This window comes from Etheostoma cragini, chromosome 13, assembly GCF_013103735.1.
Source record: "Etheostoma cragini isolate CJK2018 chromosome 13, CSU_Ecrag_1.0, whole genome shotgun sequence".
Lineage (NCBI taxonomy): Eukaryota > Metazoa > Chordata > Actinopteri > Perciformes > Percidae > Etheostoma > Etheostoma cragini.
This window is the reverse complement of record NC_048419.1, coordinates 3723594-3738856: the sequence shown is the minus strand read 5'-3', so window position 1 is coordinate 3738856 and position 15263 is coordinate 3723594. Positions and strand designations below refer to the sequence as shown.

The window sequence follows — 15263 nt, the reverse complement described above, 5'->3', positions numbered from 1 at the left end:
GTGGGAGGGGGGCCTTTAAAAGACGGAGCTTTTAAAGACGGGAATGCAGCTATATTTAGAATTACAGTACAGAAAAATAATGTGTTTTTTAACATTAAATTATGTAAATCTGTTCTAGTTGAACCCCAAAATACAAGTATGAATCTAAAAATGTGCATACTACATTAGTTGGAGATATTTCACTCTGAACTACAACTGTCACCCTCAGTAACAAGGTTTATGATTTAATGTCCAACTTTCTCATTTTATCGTATAATTGATAGTTCAGTCATCTTACGAACAAACAAAATGTACTATCTGACACTGTTCACATATTTGTTTTCCACTGCCAACTTTTTTACTTTCCTGACAAGTCTTTTTTTCTGATATTTAAAAATAAAGGGATGCATTGGCTTTGGAATGACAAACAAGACCATAAGACAGAAACAGCTGCATCAAGTTGAAGAATTAGTGCTTTCATTTGAACTAATTGGTTAAACCATAGGAGACAAGCTTATAGTTTATGTACATGACCCTTCTTTCAAATATGATTAATGAGATCAATTTCTGTCCTTACACTAAATCCTCACTGGTTCTTGCTATTTAAATGCAAATTGCGTTTCAGTTTTTGAGACGAAAGCTGCCACAGAAACTGAGCATTTTTGGTCACAATAATCAGAGAAACTCAGTGAAAAGATGAGGTCTAATCAGAGAGAAGTGCTGAGGCAGCGGGCAGCTTCCTGGCAGGCAGCTATAGTATTTTTGAATACTTCCTTGTACCTTTTCTTGGATCTCCTGCTTCTCCTTTGTGGCCTCTTCAAGCTGGGCCTGCAGGTCACTGATGTGGCTCAGGTCCCTGGCAGACTAGTGCACACACACAAACACACACACACACACACACAATCCATAGTCAAAGAAATGGGGTTTGTTTATGTGTGTGAAAGAGAGAAAGGGTGTGTCGTTGTATTCTTCAATTACCTTTCAAAAAGCATCCTTTTACAGTAATGATCATAACATGTCTTGCCAAATCATTTGTCATTTGATCTGCTGTAGAACAGATTGCATCTCCCTGATTGCAGAGCGCACACTGTGTTTAGAGGAGAATATGTCCTCCAAACCTCAAAGCCACTCTGCTTTAACATGCAGAAAAGAACTGAATGTTAATATCTGTGTTAAAGACAACTTCTCATACTAAATGCAATTAAACTAATATAAATAATGACCGGATTTCTTATATTTTTGTCGGATCTTGGTCTGAGCATGGACTCCAGAGGAATTTTTACAGTACATCGTATTTTCAAGTATTCCAAACAGACCACCAAGGTGTTAGGCATGTTGGGTTACCTGGGCAACTGCAGCTTTGTGTTTCTTCATCAGCTCATTCATGTCTTCCTGATCCTCCTCCATACGAGACTGCAGGTCATTCTTCTCCCTCTGGAGACGGCTGACCTGCTCTTCCAACTGAAGGACAAAATGAGGAGGAAACACACACATTTTAGTATAGAAAGGATTCATTCATGAGCTATTGAATATGATAAACGGTCATTAACTGGCCAAGCCGAGGTTGTCCTGGAATCTCATCTGATGGCAATGAAACACAATCTGCACAGGGATTCTGGCTGGAGGATGAGACCTATTGGAGCTAATCAATGGGCTCATTTAGGCAGGGAAAAGTGCAGCATACTGGTGATGTCCTATTTAGAGTTCATCCTCTGTGTTCAGGGGGGAGACTCGGGCCCTTCATTTGCATTCTCTAATCTGACACATTTACAAGACCTTCCCTTTCCATAAATGCAGCAATTAACAAGCAAAGTGCAGGCACACAGCACTCTCATCCCCAGAGACGCCAACATCCTCAGTCTACTATTCTGACATGTAGGCGGTACTCTCATGAGACAGCCATTAATGAGCAGATGGCGAGAGAGAGAGAAAAAAAACATTCACAAAGCTCATTTATCCAATAGAGTAAAATGTTGAAATCAGATAAATGCCAATGGGCATATATTATTTTAATATCCCACTATGGCGTGATGATGCATGCATGTTAATGTAAGAGCCCTGCTGCATTGTTAAGTGTGAAAGTTTGATTGAGTTTCATTAGTTCATCGAAAAAAGGGTATAGAAAAATTTACATAAACTATCTTCTCTTTTATTAAAAAGTCTGTTTCTTGAGATGAAAAAAGGGTAGGTATATTTCATAATTTCATAGATGATACTTATTATTTAGAACACACAAAAAAACATATTGTCTTCAAAACATATGCAGAACGGCTTGGCATTCAAGCCCACTCAATTAATCATTTTGGACACAATTACACACTCAGGATGAACAGGGGACAGATGTCAAGACTCACCGACATCTTAGCTTTGACCACATCCTCCATTTGGATATGCAAGTCCTCTATTTCAATCTCCATGCCCTTTCGAGCCTTCACTGCTGTCGCGGAACTGAACTCTGACTCCTCCAGCTGTGAGAAACAGGTGGAAGGATAAGGTAACGGGGAAAAAAGGGAGTTACAAATATCAACCCTGGATAATATGATAGATAGGATCTATCCTGGATATGCAGAGGAATGAGGATTTATCAACCTCTAGATAATTATACTTTGTGTTGGGATCAGTATGTTGTATCAGTATGAGACACAGTAAAGGGTGACATAGGGTAGCATACTTGATTTTTGAGCTGGGCGATCTCCCTCTTGCTGGGTGCGTTACTCTTCAGGTGGTCCAGCATGATCTGTGCATCAGCCAGAAGGACTTTGGTTCTCTTCAGGTCTTTCTTTAGCCTCTTCTCTGTCCCCACATCCCTCTGGCTCACCTGAAGGACAAAGCACACCTTTCTAGCCGGTAAATGTTACACACACTCTATTTTCAATCCTCCTTCAAGAAGCCACAGCACCTCTCCAGACTCAAAAGCAGTTTCTTCACGATCAAAAGAAGTGGCGCACACTAAAGTGCATGTACTTAACTGCACTGACAGAGACCAGAGGCAGAGTGATGGAAGTACCTGATCCTGGGCAGTCAGCAGTTTAGACTCCAGCTCTCTTCTCTCACGCAAGACTTTCTGCTTGTCTTCATACTCCTCCTCCAGCTGCACCTCCATCTGTTTCAGCTGCAGGACACATGAACAGGATGTCAGGATGCACAAACAGATGACAAAGTCAGACATAACACGCCATCGACCATCCTGTTAGACATGGCTGCTATCGCAATTCAAAGACAAATGGATCCCCCATGAGCAGATCTCCTAGCCTCTAGATCCGTCAACAAAGCTTTCAACATGAAATACTTTCATTTTCATTTTTAATATAGATAGAAATGCCAACACAATTTGTATTTTAGGTTGTACTTACATTCTTTTTAATATGCATATACTGTGTTGGGTGGATGTTTCAGATTGCTTGTGGTTCCTAATACATGATAATATGTGATAGGCATGAAATTAAAATAACCAGTTCAAGAACTTAATAAGTTGCAAGGATCCCATTGCCTTGACCAGCCACGATATAGGGTAATTTCAAGATAGAGAGGCTATGTATAGGGAAAATGTGCACAGATGGAAGAGTGAGAATGAGCAGTATCTACCTTCTTACTGCAGGAATGCCTGATCTCCTCTACCTCTTCATCCTTGCTCTCAATCTCTTTAGAGTGGGTCTGTCGCTGCCTCTCCATCTCCATCTCAAGCCGCAGCTTAGCCTGAGTACATGATGAGGACACACACACACAGGTACAGCTCATAAAATCAATGCACAAACACAGAATTCGAAAATACACAAAATGAAAAAAACACTAATTACTGGGTTTCTTTCTAAATGAGAAATCCAAAATGATAGGCTCCTATAAAATGATTTCTTGAAATGAATGTATACAACACGATGAAACATGAATGATATTAGGGTAGGAGGCAGTTTTTTGTTGAGTTCTTTTTTAAATAGAATTACAGTTTGAAATACTGAACAGCGTGATATAAGCAGCTTTTCGAAGTAAAAACTATATTGCTCCATACTGGTATAAAATACCACATCTGGACCACTCTGTACCTGCTCCAGCATCTGGATGGTCCCAGCTTGTTCGTCCAGCTCCTCCTCCTGGTCTTTCACCTTGGCCTCGAGCTCGCGAAGCTGCTTCTTGACTTTGGCCAGCGAGGCTTCGTCCTTCGACTCCTGGGACGACAGATCCTGTAGCTCGGCCTCCAGCTGCTGCACCTTCATGTTTGCGGAGCACAATTCAACGTCCTTGTCCTGCAGGCGGAAGAGACAAAATAAAGCGTGCATCTGGACCAGCCCAGTTATGTCAAATAGAGAGCAGAGAGAGCAGACATACAGTCCCTGAGAGAGGGCATTAGAGTACATTTGAAGTGTGTACAGTAGTGTGAAGTAGCTTACCTGCAGCTGCTGGCGGAGGTTAAACATCTCACCAGTCATTATGTCTTTCTCTCGGGCTAGCTTCTCCCTCTGGTTCCTTTCTCTTTGTACCTCAGCCTGTGTCTGGTTCTGCTCCAGGTCAAATCTGGACCATACACACAAACACACAAACACACACATACAGCTCAGCAAAATGTTGATTGTACATAACAGTAGGATTCCATTGGGCTGAACAGTTGAGCATCATAGTAAACTCTGAATCTGTATTTACAAAAACTGCCAATATGCGCCAGTTTGCGGAGGGCTACATGAGATAGTAGACAGAACTGGTACATCAAGTCATCATAAATTGTCATTTCTTTGTGAAGTGATGTGTATGAACATTTTAGAATATTGAGCCAGCTATCTGTTACTGAGCAGACTTTGAGCCCTATGAGACTATCCTGGACACAGAGCCCCAACTTCACTTTAGACTGTTATCCCCTTCCATTAACCAAACAATTTACTATTGGGTTGTAATAATGTGCAACATGTTTTCTTCAATTGTCTGGGGCAGAAACACTTATGGTTAGTGAACTTAACAGCTAAGTGTTTCATGCTGTCAGCTTGTTGTAATTCCCTGTTTTTCTCTCTGAAGCGCAGCTGAAAATAATTTCACCCACAGAGCATCTTCAATTAGCCACAGGGGAGAGATCACATTCTGCCACAGCGATAGCTTCTCAAGTGCTTAAAGCTTGAGTCATTTTCTCAGCTAATGCAATTCCGCAGATTACAGAACATCTCAGTCACTACTCAAATAAAAAAAAAAAAAACATTAGTGTTCTGCCGTGTGGGTCAAAATGCCTGTGCCAAGCCTTTCAAGGAGAAAAGAGCAATATGTTCTCTGTAATTTGTGTATATGAAAGAAAGAAAGAAAGACAGACAGAAAGAATAGTCAGACAAACTGACTTCCTCTGTTTCTTCTCCAGGTCATGGTTGCGGCTCTGCAGGCCCTCCAGGTGAAGCTTGGTGTCCTGCAGCTCTGCCGTCATTTTCTGGCACTTCTTCTTCAGCTGCTGCACAGAGCGCTGCACATCCTCATTATCTGTCTGCAAATCAGCCATCTGCAGGGCACATACACACACACACACACACAAATAAACACAAACACAAACAACATTAGTTATTATTCTTCTATGACAGTTCAATGCATATCATTACTATCACATTGATAGAAGTGTGTTGTAACCAACACATTAAAATAAACTTCATTTAGTTTCTTGCCCTTCTCTCAAGATGTCTTTTGCTCTGCTGCTCTGTCTCCAGCTTTTCATCAAACTCCTGCTGGAGTTTCTTTTTGGTGAAGTCCATTTCACGAATGGCTCGGTTGTATTTTATTCGCCATTCGCCTCCTGGAGGAAAGACATACAATTTAGAAAATTTTTGTGTGACAGTCTGGGTGTCTCCTGCCTACGTGGAAAGTATGTCCAAGCCTTTAATGCTGGTCTAGCACGGTATACAGACCAAAAATGGCTCAAAAGCTCAAAAATGATGAATGCTGTGGATTATAGAGTTCACTGTGCTGGCTATGATGGTTATCACATTCAAGGACTGAAATAATATAATCTTTAAGGCAATAAAACATATTTCATCAAATCCCGACCTTATGAGTTCAAAAGAATTCGAGAGAAAACTACAAAGCAGACTTTGCGTTGCAGCTCTAATCTTAGATAAAACTGAGGTAAGAATTCAGAGCACACGCACAATAGTGGTTAGAGAAGGACATGTCTAAGTGGCACTTTCCACAGTTCTTAGCCGACCCTAATTCTGGAGCTGTCAGAGGCTATCAGAACTATAACAGTGGCCGGGGAGATATTCAGGTTCAGGTTCATTTCCAAGCCTTATCATTTTAGAGGCTGTCCATTTCTCCTTCACATACCAACACCGGCTCCTCCATCAGTGCTGCTCATTAGCATATATATAGCATAATGACAACTTGCAGGGCCACCGGCTCTGATCCCAACGATTATTTTCTCATTCATCTAAGAATTCTGATATGCTCTATAATGGCGTGTCTGCTGAGGTGGGTTGAAGGGGGGTGGGAACACAGGAGTAAAAAAAAGTCCCGTGGGCAATGTGCTCTCTCTCGGCGGGAGCTCTCTTTCCCAGCAGGTGGTGACCAATCGGCAACAGGCATTAGTTGTTTGCCTGGGAGCTAACTTCTTAATCCCCTAGCGGTAAATCCCAAACGTGGAAAATATACTTAAACACATTATGCAAGTTCTGACCAAGTGTCACTGACATGTCTCCTGCTGGAACAGTGAAACAAAGCTGCTAAGTCCCGCAGCTACAATTAGTATAAGGGAGATTTTTCAAACTGTGCAGTAAAAATAGCTTCTGACCTGAACTGACATGCCCATTAGGCAGGTCTTTGGCAAGCTGCTGCAAATGTCACCAGGGCCAATTAATTAGGGAATTGAAAACAAATGTTTAAAAACACTGATGACCAAGGTTGTGATTCCAAAAAGAGAGAAATGTTGTTCTGCATCGTAGAATGGGGGGAATTAAACATGGATGGATGTCACCTGTAAATGGAAACTAACTGTTTCTAGCTCAACTTACCAGCATCATCGTCATCATCCATCGCCCCGTTGAGCTCTGATGTTTTCATGAGTCGAGCTTCCATCACCTCCATCTCTTGTGATTCTAACTGCTTCTTCATGGCGTCGAACTTAGTCTGGAATGGTCCACACACACCGGTCAAATTAAGAGCTTGTCAGTCACATTTACGTTTTTTATGATTGTGTGTGTTTATGTCAGTGTGTGTATATGTGCCTGTAGATCCTTCATGTCCTTCTCTAGGCGGAGTCTCTCTGAAGTCTCAGTCTCCAGCAACTGGGATGCTGACTCACTAGTGCTTCTCTCATCAGCCAGCTCTGCCAGCAAGTCTGAGATCTGGACACACACAAACACACACACACACACACACACATACACAAAGGGTGCAATACAAAACTTTTAAAATGCTCGCCACCATTCATGTACAAGTAGGTGTTCAAGTCTTTAACGAAAAGGAAAGAGTTTAACTCCGCCACCAATCTTAAACAGTATCGTCCCAGCATGCATTGCGGCAGGCGAAGGGACCCACCCTGCTTTCCAATCGATCCGTGTTCAGTCTCAGCTCATTTCGCTCTTTCTCCACCCTTTCCAGCTTCAATTTTTGCTGCTGTATCTCCTCCTGGAGCAAAAAATTTTGCAATATTGGTTATGTGTAACGTTACAGGTAAAACTGTGAAATATTAACTATACACTTTAAAAATGAATAACAGGAAGTTCCACTGCGCAGTGGCAGAAGTGGATTAAAGGCTTTCTGACTGAGAGGAATCTATCGGGTGGGGGGGTATCACACAGGAAGGCCTCCTCACATCTTTGCCTCGCATCTGCTCCTCAGTGAGCTGGACCTTAATGAGGGGCTGGACTGTGGTGAAGAGCTTCCACCATGGCCAGTCCTTCACGCCACGGTTCTTCTTGATGTTTTTCTGGACGCAACGGATTGCTAGATCCTGAACCTGAAACACACACACGGAGAAGAAGTCACCAAACAGGAGCCCAGACTGAGTCAATGGTAGTCTAATCGGTAGTGTGAAATGAATGTAATTACTTGTAAGGTATCTGTCAGTTAATATTTTACAATGCAAATAAGTGCTTCGTAATCAAGACAACAGACATAACAATAGCTTGACTGCTGCAATTTGTCCATTATGTGGTATCACAGATATCACAGGACAGCAGTGTCTAAAAGCCCATGACATGACAACAATAATTTCCAACATTATTTATTTACTGAAAAAATTGAACCATCATTTGGTATTCAAAAAAATAATAAAAGTTACATTTTAAAGTAGGGCTAAGGAAAATATCTGATTATTTTGACTGATATTGCGATTGCGATATGATTCCCGATATTGGTGGGAATGATCATTTTTGTATCATTATTCTCATTTTCATTCTCCATTGCATTAAAACAAATAAATTAGTCTAGTGTTATTTTTGCGAGGATATGGACCAGACATAGATTTAGTCTGTAAGATATGATTTGGAAGATGAGACGTCTCTGCAACACAACAATACTTAATCTAAAATGGTTTGCCTTAAACAAATATTTCCCCCCCTCCAAACACCACTGTAATTTGGATATTGCTACAGTATATATTGCGATTTCAATAAATTTGCAATTATCGTGCAGCCCTATTTTAAAGTGCAGTTTGTACCTGATGCTCTATTTCAACAAAAAAAACTCCCAGTGTCTTTGGAGATGTGTTGCAGTCTTTCACAATGAGTTCATTGCTCAAGTTGACAATAAATAAATTATTTTTAGAGCAGCCTTAGTCAATGAAACAATGCCCCAAGATAAGGTAAATCTTACTCACTAGAATAAATGCCTTACTGAATGAATCTACTTTTTCCATATCATCCTCACCACCAATAAACAATGTTTGAAAAATCATCTCATTCCTCATTCTCGGGTTTTATTGCCTCTGTATGGGCTCACAGCTAGCCCAGGACATGCCAGCTTCCTCTGGAGAATTTCTGCAGAGTGTGTTTTCCAAGACTGGAAGCTAATTTCTGATTAATTAAATCAAACATGTTGGCAGCTAATTCCGAGTATTACACAATTTCCATGCTGCTTATGCATGAGGCTCTCGAGCAGCAGCAGCAGAGGCAGATTATGGGCAAACCCAATTAGACCGACGCAATTCTCAGCATCAGGTACATTTCGCCCTAAAGGCACTCTCTATGATCAATTAGGATTTGTCACACACTAAAAGCCTTAACATGGAGTGAAATGCAGTAAATCACTGACAGAAGATTTAAACAGGTCTCACTTGTCATATTTAGTCTAAAATGAATAGAAAACAAACAAAAGATTATACTGAATGAACACCGTGGATAAACATTTTGGTATTTATATCCCATTACTGTAAGAGGGTGCGACAGCTGTAAGACAGGGGGATGCGAATTAGGTATGTGAGCCAAGATTAAGACAAAATTATGTTTCCATTCTCTTCCTCTATGTTCTACATTTTAATCAGAGATAAAAATGTGTTTTAGCGTGTGGGCAAGTGGATGTATGCAAGCATGTCTGTGCATCTGTCTGATTTCACTTTGATGGCATGTATTAATTATCAAAATAAACGTTGTGTGTATTTAGACAACCAAGGAGATGTAATCATGTCTTGCTACTAGGTAGTGCGCTACAAGCTAGCTAGCTAGGTTAGCCTTATTGTTTGTTGGGTTTGCGAGATTTTGCAAATAAAACTTGATGTCTCGCAAAACAAAGTCAAGATTACGCAAATAAAACTTGATGTCTCGCAAAACAAAGTCAAGATTACGCAAATAAAACTTGATGTCTCGCAAAACAAAGTCAAGATTACGCAAATAAAACGTGATATCTCGCAAAACAAAGTCAAGATTTTGCAAATAAAACTTGATATCTCGCAAAACAAAGTAAAGATTTCACCAATAAAAACTAAATATCTCGCAAAACAAAGTCAAGATTTCACAAATAAACTTGATATCTTGCAAAACAAAGTCAAGATTTTGCAAATAAAACTCGATATCTCGCGAAACAAAGTCGAGATTTCGCAAATAAAACTTGATATCTCGCGAAACAAAGTCAAGATTTCACAAAGAAAACTCGATATCTCGCAAAACAAAATCAGAATCTCGCAAAACAAAGTCAATGTCTCGCAAAAGTGTTTGGCCCCTGTACATATATTTTTATTTTTATTTTTTCTCTCCCTACATGTCACCTTTCAGACAAAGGTGTTTCTTACAATGCAGTTAGCACTGTTGCAAAGAAGGGGAAAATGAAGAGGTATAGTAACACCAGGCTAAAGCGTGCTAATGCTTGCTGCTTTACACTGATTTCAATATAATATATTCATATAACTGAAGAAAAAAAACATTTGGAGGGTACCTGAAGGACAAACCCCCAATGCACTGAGTGAATGCCTGCTGAGGCAAAATAACAGACTTTTAAAATGTCAGGTTGTCCCCTTGAGGAGACTGTTGAAAAAAGAAAAGAAAAAAGAAAAGAAAATGATGGTTCTGTCATTTAATGTCACATGGGCTTGGCACAGCTCCACAAGGTTAACATGCCAGGGAATATCAATCAAAGGAACTTGTGACTTTCTGTCACATCTACTGTATATACATATATACATCAACCAGCGAGGATCTGAGAGGCTTCACCAGAACTCATCCGCACTGTACTGTACTTACAGTAAGACCGGATACTTCAAACAGTACAAGAGGCAATGGGGCACTATTGATTTTCACAAAGAGATAACAGAGGAACAGCTAAGGTGCATGTGGATGTTATTATGCGATGATTACTCTAAGACTTAACAGAAAAACACTCTGTAAATCATGGAGAGAAGGGGAGATGAAAAATATTCCACAGCCCTGCTTGTGTTCCATTACTGGTGGCGATTAATTAAATCAGGAATAATATAAACAGAATTCAATGGGGAAAAAACAGCCTTTCAGATCATCTTGAAGAGATGGTACGCCAAACATGTAACAATTAAAATGTAATTACTTCTGCACATTTTGATTGTTTGAGCAGTAAAAAAACAAGGGGACAGCAAAGGGAAGCAAACTTAACTTGGCACTGCTCCTCATTTGTGAATTCTCTACAGTGCACAGTTAAATAATGTTAGAAGCTGAGATTTATATTTTTAGAGGGCTGTGTCTTGTCAAATCGTTCCATTATTGGAAAGACTGGGGATTGATAATGCATGATTGGACTATTACAATGCAGTGAATACTTGCACCAAGCTGCTCCACACACTGAATCAGAACGGGCCGTGCGCTGTATATTCAGAAGCATAAGACATGGCTCAGCCTGAAAGGCTTTTTCATCCAATCTATTCTATTCTATCAGTGATCTATCATCCTCTGATAATGTCATCAATTATTTTAACTACACTACTGGGATTGAATAAATGGCCTCATTTACAATTTCATATGAATCAAGAAACAAAGCAAAGCAAATTTGTGTTAATTATAAGTGCTCACTAGATAAAGCGTTATATGTTTAAGCCATACAAATCAAGTTTTACAAGGTGTTACGTTGCCAGACTTTATCTGGCATGTAACTTGGCAGACTGTGTTACCTTTGGACAGAACTATGCTTCCCCTTGTTTCCAGTCTGAGATAACTGGATGCTGAAAGTAGCTTCATATTTACCATACAGACATGTGCCATCAATCTTCATCGGATTGGGCAAAGTAATACGTATATTTCCAGAAATGTTGAACTATCCCTTTAATGTATTATTAGTGTGTGTGTGTGTGTGTGTGTGTGTGTGTGTGTGTGTGTGAGAGAGAAAACCTAGTATGACCATGACAATATTGTGCACATTCATTAAATAGGCATTTTCCTACAACCCTCACTTAATAGAATCTGCGGTCACATTGACTCCCATTCATAATTGTATGTTACCTTGCCAACCTCCAATGAGTTTAAGAGCAATACAATTACAAGATGACATTCATTTATGAATTCATTTATAAATTCATAAAATCTCTTCTTCAATATAGTGGCATTTGCAGGACATAGGGGGCACATTGGGGCAGAGGGAAACCATTGGCTCCATGCTAATAGATTTGTAATTAGACCTTGCCTTTGATTTCTGAATAGTTTCATTGCTGATAATTTACTTCAAGTTCTCACAAATTTTGAAGCACTCGGTTTTTAGTTGGCTTCAGTGTGTGAAGAATGACCTCTGAACACACAGTAGTAAAACAAATCCATTGGCCTTGCTTGTTCCCCCATTTTAAACCAACCTCCATTACACAGAGCCTTATGGTAAAAAGCACTAAAAACAGAAGAAAGCTGGAAGTCCAGTAACATAAAAGGTCATAGTTATTTACTTTTTGCAAAGATGATAATTTGATAGTTTTACTGGCATCATATATACGACATCTACTCACTAACAGCATGTCATACTGGATGGAGAGCAGCAATGTTGATTGTGTTTCTGCTGGTTCATCACTAGCCAGCCGAAGCGGCACATTCACTTAAATAGTAATCACAAAGAGGGAGATGGACTGCAGGGCCCCATACATCAAATGAGGACATGTATGAGGTCCAGAGAGATGGACCCATCACGTTTTGGGAGAAAAATGGAAGAAGGGTGGAGCCCATGGCTGTGTGAGTCAGCAGTACTGGATGTTTGATAATGCTGCATATAAAGGGAGCGGTTTGATCCAATGCATCGGAAGTGGACGTACAGTATCACTGTGAAATCTTACCCCGGGAGAGCTGATTGGATGGATGGATTACAGAACAGGAGGAAGGGCGTTAGGGCAATAGATTTAGAGAACACATTTATAATCAGCTGAAGATTTACAGCAGAGAGGGTTGGATTTACTCAAAAAGCAGAGCAATCAGACGCTAAAATTAGCTCTGAACAAGGAAATCTTAAGTCCTGGTGGACTGCTAGGCAACAAGGCTTCTGGGGCTCACATTCTTTAACTACTTTAAAAAAAAAAGAGCCACGCAGAAAAATGGACCTTGATACTTACATTGTTTTCTTTTGCAAGTATCACATTTATTTTTGCACTCGTATCTGAGATGAGGATTTGGATGAAATATGTGATAAATAAATACTATGTATCATTTAATTTGGATGACTGTATCCTTGGTGTTTTTGGGCTTGGCCAACCTTTGAGACTAAGCTGTTCTTCTCATGTCGACGTCTTGCCTACCTTCCTCTTTTTGAAGGCTTGCCGTGCCAGGTAGCCTCTGCAGGAAGCCTGGAACTGGGTGAGATTGCGCTTGGTCTGCTCATCCCTCTGGTCCTCCAGCTTAGCCAGGGTGCCGGCTCTGAAGAACAACTAGAACAAAACACACACACACACACACACACACACACACACATTCAATCTAATTAATTTATTACCAAAGGATGCCCTCATTATTGAGATATTGTGTGATGCTTATTTTAGCCAGGAGGAAATTGGATTTCGAGGCCCCTTTAGAGCAAAATAGAAGCAGAACTGAGTTAAAAAGTAAATAAGTGCACTGAAGCAGTAAATCAATAAATGGCAGTGTAATCCCTGGACAAGTGAGTCTTATCTAAGTGAGAAAGCTGTGATGAAGTTATTATCTCGGACAATCAGCCTTGTCTGTTTCTAATCTAGGCTAAAGTTAAAACACAGGTAAACAGCCAAAATAAAGCAGGTCACGTCACTGCCTGTCTAATCCTCAGGGATTATGTGAATGCAATCCCGATATGATGGCAGCAAGCTATTAAAATGGATAGATGATGGACTGTCTCCACCCAAGGGATCTCTACACAAGTCCCAAAGCTTTATAAATGACCAAATCCATATGTGATGCGTTAACCAAGCAGAAGCCGGAAATGAACAAGTAGGGGAATCTGCAAACCAGCAGGGAGAACGAATGTGGCATTCAATGACATCAGAAAATATTACTCTTCAAATTGCTGAGTTGTTTGAGCAGAAGCTATTTGTAATCATCAGATGCATTTACTGTAGTACTTTCAAACATATATACCACGTTGGTGTTTTTAGACACGTGGCTATGTCTAATGGTTCATTTTATCCTGTCATTAGCCATGATTCCACTGCTGTAAGAAAATATAGGGCTGGTGTAATTGGCATGCAAGGGAGCCAGGTTGCTAGGATGCCAATGTGCTTTGTGAATGGCTAACTGTGCTTGTCTACTTCTCAACCCATTTCACACTTCAAAGTGTGACACCATGTGAAGCTGCCTCAAAACCATTCTTGAGTCTTGTGTTTTAAAAACGGGGCCTGTACAGCGCACGTATCCGGGAGCACAAGTTCCACTGTTTTTTACGTTATTGTTTTCTTTGATTTCCTTCTTGGCTGATGGCCACTTTCCAGCTGATAGGATTAGACCTCAGTGTGCCAGGCAGTGTTTACTCTACAACGATGATGGGGGAAAAAACAAAGAGGGCCATCAGTTGCAAGAATTTGCTCTAATGACCTGAAAAGAAAGAAAGAATTGCGATCACACAATCGGGCAGGGTAGATAAACGCCTCTCGGGTAGCCACTGGCTACATGGCTGAAAAAAAGGGCCCGGGGCTTGGCAGTTCTCCAAAAAAAAAAAAAGGATGACAAACAAACCTCAAAGAAGGACAGGTGTAATGAAAGACACGCTTCCCCAGACAGCAAGTGTCTTTTTAAATCAAAAATAAAGGGATAAAAAGAGCTGCGCAGCTCTGTGCTCTGAGCTTTAAGAGGAGTCAAACCTTGATTCACAGAAAAAGTTAATTCAATCATTTAAAGCTGTTTATTTGTTTGATATGTGGTGGCATTACTTACCCTACTGAGACCCATGTGGTAGCTGCTCTTTTCCAAATCCAAGGACTCCAGGAGCTCCTCCACAGCCTGTGTAAAGGCACACATGTGCACAAACATACACACACACACTTAGTCTTTCAACGGCTGGATCCAGTGGGAACTTCTACTGACACCGCAACACTTCAGTAGTCCGCAGTTCCCCTAAGTTCACATGCTGAACTAATGGTACAGTGCAGTTACGCCCCCCCCCCCTTTGTCTCACATCCATTTCCGGCTGGATTTCATTTTAAAAGTACAGTAGGCTTGGGGAAATGTCGGCTCCTCAGACCCTCCCAACCGCACACCAATTACAACTCCCCCCGCCCCCCCAGTAATCCACTTGCTCCTGGCATATTCCTCATGACCCCTTGGTGGTCTTTGAACATATATAGCCAATGCAGAGTCTGGAGCCTCTCCCTGTTGATCTACCAGCCTGTATACTGTAGGTTGCATTGTTGTCTCAGCCTCCTCATTCTTCTTGAGCTTTGAGCCTGAAAGGCCACATCTAGATTACCCCAGGAGAGGTTCGCCACGAGCACTGAG

General features: G+C 40.8%; 1 protein-coding gene across 10 annotated transcripts in view; it reads right to left on the bottom strand.

Annotated features, from left to right (window-relative positions):
• LOC117955254 (unconventional myosin-XVIIIa-like) overlaps window positions 1-15263 on the bottom strand; it is a 61906-nt gene that overhangs the window by 14682 nt on the left and 31961 nt on the right. For all 10 annotated transcript variants that reach the window (XM_034889592.1, XM_034889596.1, XM_034889593.1 and 7 more), the window contains 16 exons: window positions 14703-14768; window positions 13100-13228; window positions 7748-7891; window positions 7471-7560; window positions 7158-7277; window positions 6945-7059; window positions 5607-5734; window positions 5292-5446; window positions 4365-4488; window positions 4020-4220; window positions 3565-3675; window positions 2987-3091; window positions 2651-2797; window positions 2334-2447; window positions 1324-1440; window positions 760-843 (listed from right to left, as the gene is read on the bottom strand). In XM_034889592.1, coding sequence (XP_034745483.1) covers window positions 760-843; window positions 1324-1440; window positions 2334-2447; window positions 2651-2797; window positions 2987-3091; window positions 3565-3675; window positions 4020-4220; window positions 4365-4488; window positions 5292-5446; window positions 5607-5734; window positions 6945-7059; window positions 7158-7277; window positions 7471-7560; window positions 7748-7891; window positions 13100-13228; window positions 14703-14768 — 1950 coding nt within the window. The remainder of the gene's footprint in view (window positions 1-759; window positions 844-1323; window positions 1441-2333; window positions 2448-2650; window positions 2798-2986; window positions 3092-3564; window positions 3676-4019; window positions 4221-4364; window positions 4489-5291; window positions 5447-5606; window positions 5735-6944; window positions 7060-7157; window positions 7278-7470; window positions 7561-7747; window positions 7892-13099; window positions 13229-14702; window positions 14769-15263) is intronic.